Genomic DNA, 6,095 nt, shown 5'->3' with positions numbered 1-6,095 from the left:
GGTTAGCGTGGCGACATCACAGTGCAGAGGTTGTGGGTTCGATCCCGGCTCCGCCCTCCCTGTGTGGAGTTTGCATGTTCTCCCCGTGCCTGCGTGGGTTTTCTCCGGGTACTCTGGTTTCCTCGCACATTCCAAAAACATGCGCGACAGGTTAATGGAACACTTTAAATTGTCCCCAGGTGTGAGTGTGAGCGCGGATGGTTGTTCGTCTCTGTGTGCCCTGTGATTGGCTGGCAACCGGTTCAGGGTGTCCCCCGCCTACTGCCCGAAGACGGCTGGGATAGGCCCCAGCACTCCCCGCGACCCTCGTGAGGATAAAGCGGATCGGAAAATGAATGAATGAATGAAAAACATTAACATTGAGGTATTGAGAAAAGAAAATGTGTCACATTTGACAATAAAGACAAAATGAAGTTCACGGTTCATGAAACAGTGGAACAGTTCTGGGCCCACTGTCAAACTGCCTTTGATGACAAGAGATGACAAATAGTAGCTAGTCCGTCTGTGGCCAAGTTACGATAAAATCAGGGAAAAAGCAAAACTGATGATTAGGCATTAGATCCTTCCAAAACTGAGCTCTGCTAATGCGGTTTGTTCAGGTCCCGTTGATTGCAGGCTCCGGTTTGCTCAGTGGATCATTTCTGCGTTAACTGGATAATGTGTGACCCTGCTGAGAGGGTTGAGTTCAGCCTCAGTTTGTTCCTCTTTGACTTTACACACTGTCTGTTTTTTTGCTACTTTCCATGAGCTTCCTTTTTTTCGTACCACCATGTTTCACTTCATAGCTGCTTTCTTTGGAGACTGACAGAGTTGTTCAGATTTATCCTTGACATGTATAGCATGTGAATGAATTGAAGAAGACAGTTGTCAGACACTTGTGAGCCCCTCAAATGGAAGTTAACTATAAATATACAATTATTTTCATTTTAAAAGCAACCATGTATGTCTCTTTGTGGTGTTTTGGTAAAGAAAAATATTTTATGTACAGGTATGATTTAGGGGGGAAAACTGCATTTTTATAATACAGATTATGGAGTCTCAAAACATTTGACAACAAGAATATGACAGTGTTCGCTTCAAGATTCGTGGGAACGAGGTTCATTGAGACAATGTTGTCATTTCTTCAGACCCGTTTTGCTAGATGTTTTCTTAAATATGTCCCCGTCGGGCAGTAATCGTCAGCCACGGGGCTTAGTGTGCCGTGAGAGATCATCAGCAAATTATCCAGTTGCACTTGTTTTGTCTGACAATTTGGAGTAATTTCTAACATACCTTTGGGTATTTATCTGTGCTAGCAATGTAGAGCGAAAGGCAGAATAATAACGCTCTTCCATTTGATGACAGAAGATACAATAAACCTATCTTAGCAACTATTGCCAGCCATATATCCATTCCCGTGAGTATATCAGCATTGTGTTTAAATTAAACAGGCCCTAGGCCCAGGTAACGCTAGCTTTTCATGACAACCGGCACCTTGCATGATGCAAATAAATGCGACCCCAAACCAGTGGTGTCGAACATTCGGCCCGCGGGCCGGAATCGGCCCCCAAGGAGGTTCGATCAGGCCCGCAGGATAATTGAAAAGTGAAGAAATGCATAAAAGACACGGGATGAATAGTTTTAATAAGGTGCAATTCATGGAGTATCCGCTAGGCGACACACTGTTTTGATCAGAGTAGAAGACGACATTGTTTTGATCAGAGAAGAAGACAACAGCAGCACAGCCTCAGTCTGTCACTGAGACAGACCCAACACAGCAGACACTGTCAAGGGCATGTGAATACTTTATTCTTTACACATTTAATAGCACTCTCCTTAGTTTGTAAGGTGTAGGCAGGAATTAAATTTAGATTTTATATGCACATGTGTATATGGTTTAAAAATTCCTTTCTTTATAAATCTCGTTTAATCTTAGTGCATTACTATATTTTTCAACATCAATTACTTCTTAATTTTGTGCCTTTGTACAATCAGTGGGATCAGTTGCAATGCATATTTGTGAATGGTCTAAGTCAATTGCACATATGTCTAAGAAAATCTAAGGTGCTTCTTGAAATATTTTGTAAAAGATATGTTCATTAAATTTCAACATTTTCCGAATATTCTTGTGCTTCTTTCGACCAAAACAAAGGAAAGACATCTTATTTTGGTTATTTATAGCAGAGTATGGTATAATTTTAATGGTTAAGCCCACTTGACATCTACCGAGGCCGTATGTGGCCCACAATGTGAAATGAGTTATATGCTCTAAACAATGTGCATATTCAAAAAAGTTAACTTGTACACTTTGTTACACCCAAGCACATATGCACGTGTCATTTCAATATTGCAATTGCAACGCTCGCCTAATGTTCATGATGACCATCACCCTGCACAGTAGAAATAAGTAAAACAACTTGAAATAATGCGAACTTATTAATTTGGACATGGAAGAAGATCTCAAGCCTCCACTTGTACTGTACTATACTGTATTGTACAAAGCCAATTTTTTCACTGGACGCACACAGAGTTGAGTTAGTTTCCATTGACTTAAAAAAAACAGCTTTTAAGATGTTTGGAGACATTTTGTGTTTGTTTTTACTTTTTTTTCTTCTTTTTTTCAAGTTGATATGATTCAGCGTTTCGGAATGTCTGGTCTCCCTCCTGTCTGTTCCTCCCTTACTTAGTAAGTTCTTATGTTTCACATTACAAGTCAGAAAGGCCTTTGGCTGTTCGCCTTGCTATGCACTTCATTCCTACAAAAGCCACCAAGGCAAGAAGTAGATAGGAACATGCTCCTCTTTTGTCTTTGATTGCGGTAAAACATTTAAAATCGGGAGATCATATCAAACTCAGTTCCAAGGTTATTATTTGAAGTTCTCGGGAGAGACGCCTCCAAAGAAATCTTTCATGAAACCTGAAATAAAGCACTAGGAATGTTTCGGTCACAGAAAGCCATTGTAGTGACTGGATTGGAGAGCTCCCACCCTCAACTTTTGTGTCCGTCAATCACACAATAGCTGCACAGATTTTTCCCACCACCAGCATGATAATGAAGACAAAGAGGAATTGTTCTTCTCTTAGTGCTGCGCTAAAGACCGACAGAAAGCCTTCGTTGCGGATTATAATCACACTTTCGCAATATGCTGCGGATGTGATTCTTATTTTTTTTTCCATGTATAAATTAATTGCGGTGGCACTGCTGTGGAACTCCTCATGTCTCGAACCCTTTGCTCAAGTTTTCCTCTGGATGTGTCTAACCCGATAGAATTGAAAGTCATTCTTTGTTTTCCAATATGTATTTAGATACAGAACAGTGACTCCAATGTGAAATTCATCTGTCTGAATAACCTTGTCTTGTCATCCTCATTGTGCTGTTTTGGGGGAGTCATTTCCTCAGTGTGTGTTTGTCTGACTTCCTGTTCTTGTTCCTGTTCTGGCAGTCAGCCCCTAGCTCGCCATTCAAACAGTATAGTTTTGTTGATCGACACGATGTTGTTGCATCTGCTCTGTAGTTCTCATTTTATGCCAGTTGTGAAGTTGAACAGGTGATCTTTGTTGCCTGTGCTATTTAGAACATTGCTGTTTATATCAGATAGGACTGTTGTCTTGCCTCAGTAGCTGGTTGCACATCCCCCAACAAAATGCCTTAACTCGAATAACATTCTTTCGCTGTACCACCCCCTTCCCCCAAACCTGCCAACCAAACAGGGAAAGTTTCTTGCAGTGCGCTGAGCTGAAACCCACAAAACCTCGCTGACTTTTATTTCGATTTGGCAGGATTGCAATGTTGATTATTTCCTCCCTAATATACTGCACGTTTTCCGGATTGTCCAAAACCTGAGAGTAGCTTACAATAATATGTATTTAAGGTTACTCCAGTCCTTGTTTTTGATGAATAGTAAACTTGCAACATTTCAGTATTTTAATGTTGGTCATGATGGTGGTACTTGGTTTAAAATCTTTGAGAACCGCTGACCTACCCAATACCCTTGTTGGCTCGTCCTTGCAGTTTACAAGACCTCAGTGTCCAGTCAGCTTGGTGTCTTATATAAATTAGCTGAGTGGTGAGTTGGTACTGTATACACATTTCTGTCCACAAGTCACTCAACAGTAAAATCACACTGTGAAGTTACCCGTGTTGTCTTATGTGGATATGGTTGATTCCTTTTCACATTTGTATGCCAATTTCAGAATGTTTCCACTTCTGTGCAGTTGAAAGGTTTTATGATGGTGACAATTTGATCCTGGAATAAGTAGTCCATATATCGCATTAGGCCTTGTGCTAAAAAATGTCTCCTTACTACAAATTCGTGTTTGACAGGTGCTGGCATTTTTTTTTTATTAAAAGGAGTCAAGTTCACATTTACCGCATTACATGACATTCTTGCAGCTGGAGATCCCAGCTGTGCATACAAGGCAGGAATGGTGAGACCTTTAACTAAAAATACAATCCTCCCCCCCAAAAACTTTGCCCTTAAACCATTGCAATCCAAGACTGATTTTAGATTAAATGCAGTCCTCCCAGGAATAAGGCTGAATGGGAACTTCTGTCAATCCCACAGCAGAGTTCATTGTGAAGGCACAGCTGTTAACAGGCCTGTTGGAAGTTGCATAATGATCTGATGCACACACATGATGCAGCAGTCATCACTCAGCCTCAAGCAAATTTCCCCACCCAGATACACAGTAGGGTAGATGTAAGTTGGCTTCAAAGCGTTTTCACACCATTGTATCAAATCTGCCAATATACCTTCTTCCAAGTCTCATGATTAACCATTCAAGCATGTACATTGTTTTAACCAGCATTTCATCTTATGAAATCCAGACACAACTGACCCTTTATAAATTTTTAATTTCCATATTTAACAAACATGTATTCCAGATTTCCAAAAAAAAAAAAAAAATAGGTGGAAGCATTTCCAGGCATTGCAGTGAGCTTGCACAGTGGAGATGCCTCCACAAAAATACAAGACCGTGGACCCATGTGAACAAGCCATTCTTCACTGTGCCAAAAGGTGATCAACAGCCGAGTGATGGGGTGGCGTTTGGCCAGTCATTGCAGGTGGAGTTCAGCCGAAGGGCTTGTGGTATGTACAGCACTTGGGCTCGCCCATTACGCTGCCTTCTCCTGCTCGATGGCTGAAAGAGAAACATTTGCTCAATATTGATGCAACACAATTTTCGTGGAAAAAAAAGATGTACCCACTCTCTTTTGTTGGCAACGTGTTCTTCTCGCAGGTATCGGTCTTCTTCAGCTTGGTCTTGTCAAAGGTTGTGACTTCGTCGACACTTGGTTTGTCACACATGGTGGCGTATACTAAAAATAAAGTCGTTTCAGTTGCATTATTGAACAAGCAGATAATGCAGGTGAAAACAAATTGGAGATTTTGGGAAACAAAAAGCATGTGACTGAAGAAAGACGCCGAGTTGAAACGTGCAGATGCGGAACCAACGCCCTTTGTGCGAGCTTCATAAAAGCATATACCCGGAGCCCCCAAACTAACTACACACAGTAATGTACTCAAAAGACGTGCACGTGTCATTTTCTATATGACGAACGTCGACTTCGAACAGGTTGAACATCAGATCAAGTTGCCCATATAACACGCATATAGAAATAACAGAACGGATGTGGCACCACACCAACATTCTCAAAATAAGCGATGAAGTCAACCAAATAATTGCAAAAAGGACCCGTTACGCATAATATCTATCTCTATATATAGATCTATAGAATATATTATTTTTAGGTGTGTACTCACCAGCTGTGGCGCGATGTAGCACGTCGAATCTAACGGTGGGAGAAGTGGCGTACTGGCGTTTACTTCCGTTAGTACCATCTATATACGATGAGTTATGCAAAATAACCATGACGTCACGACGCGGCTCGCCTTTTTAATGGCATATTGTTGTTAATATTTTAATTATTGATTCAACACTCTCTGTAACCCAATACACGTAGTGCGAATCGTTTCTTTCTTTCTTTCTTTCTTTCTTTTTAACAGCAGCCGTCATTATTAAATAAAACCATTTTTGTCTGTCAGCTATGAATTTCTCTTTTCCTCTTTCCGGAGTTTGATTAAAGTTTGTGGTGCAAGAAAGGAAATATTTTT

The 6,095-nt window shown here is 40.8% G+C and overlaps 1 protein-coding gene across 1 annotated transcript; it reads right to left on the bottom strand.

Moving 5' to 3' along the window:
• Window positions 1-4,814: 4,814 nt before the first annotated feature.
• Window positions 4,815-5,868, bottom strand: tmsb4x (thymosin beta 4 X-linked). Its single transcript, XM_086123546.1, has 3 exons — window positions 5,745-5,868; window positions 5,189-5,299; window positions 4,815-5,121 (listed from the first exon to the last, which is right to left on the bottom strand). The coding sequence occupies exons 1-3, from the start codon at window positions 5,851-5,853 to the stop codon at window positions 5,096-5,098; spliced, it is 246 nt and encodes an 81-aa protein (XP_085979672.1). The 5' UTR covers window positions 5,854-5,868; the 3' UTR covers window positions 4,815-5,095.
• Window positions 5,869-6,095: the final 227 nt, after the last annotated feature.

This window comes from Hippocampus guttulatus, chromosome 11 (genome assembly GCF_054856545.1).
Source record: "Hippocampus guttulatus isolate MCC_2025c chromosome 11, RoL_Hgut_1.0, whole genome shotgun sequence".
NCBI classification, from domain to species: domain Eukaryota; kingdom Metazoa; phylum Chordata; class Actinopteri; order Syngnathiformes; family Syngnathidae; genus Hippocampus; species Hippocampus guttulatus.
The sequence above is the reverse complement of the archived record's forward strand: the minus strand, read 5'-3'. Positions and strand labels throughout refer to the sequence as shown.

What these genes read in the sequence shown, in the direction of transcription:
- tmsb4x (XM_086123546.1), bottom strand. Translation starts at nt 5,853, where the DNA reads ATGGTTATTTTGCATAACTCATCGTATATAGATGGTACTAACGGAAGT. An exon ending in GCTACATCGCGCCACAGCTG is followed by an intron (nt 5,300 to 5,744) that starts GTGAGTACACAC and finishes CTTTATTTTTAG; the next exon opens with TATACGCCACCATGTGTGAC. An exon ending in CACGTTGCCAACAAAAGAGA is followed by an intron (nt 5,122 to 5,188) that starts GTGGGTACATCT and finishes TTTCTCTTTCAG; the next exon opens with CCATCGAGCAGGAGAAGGCA.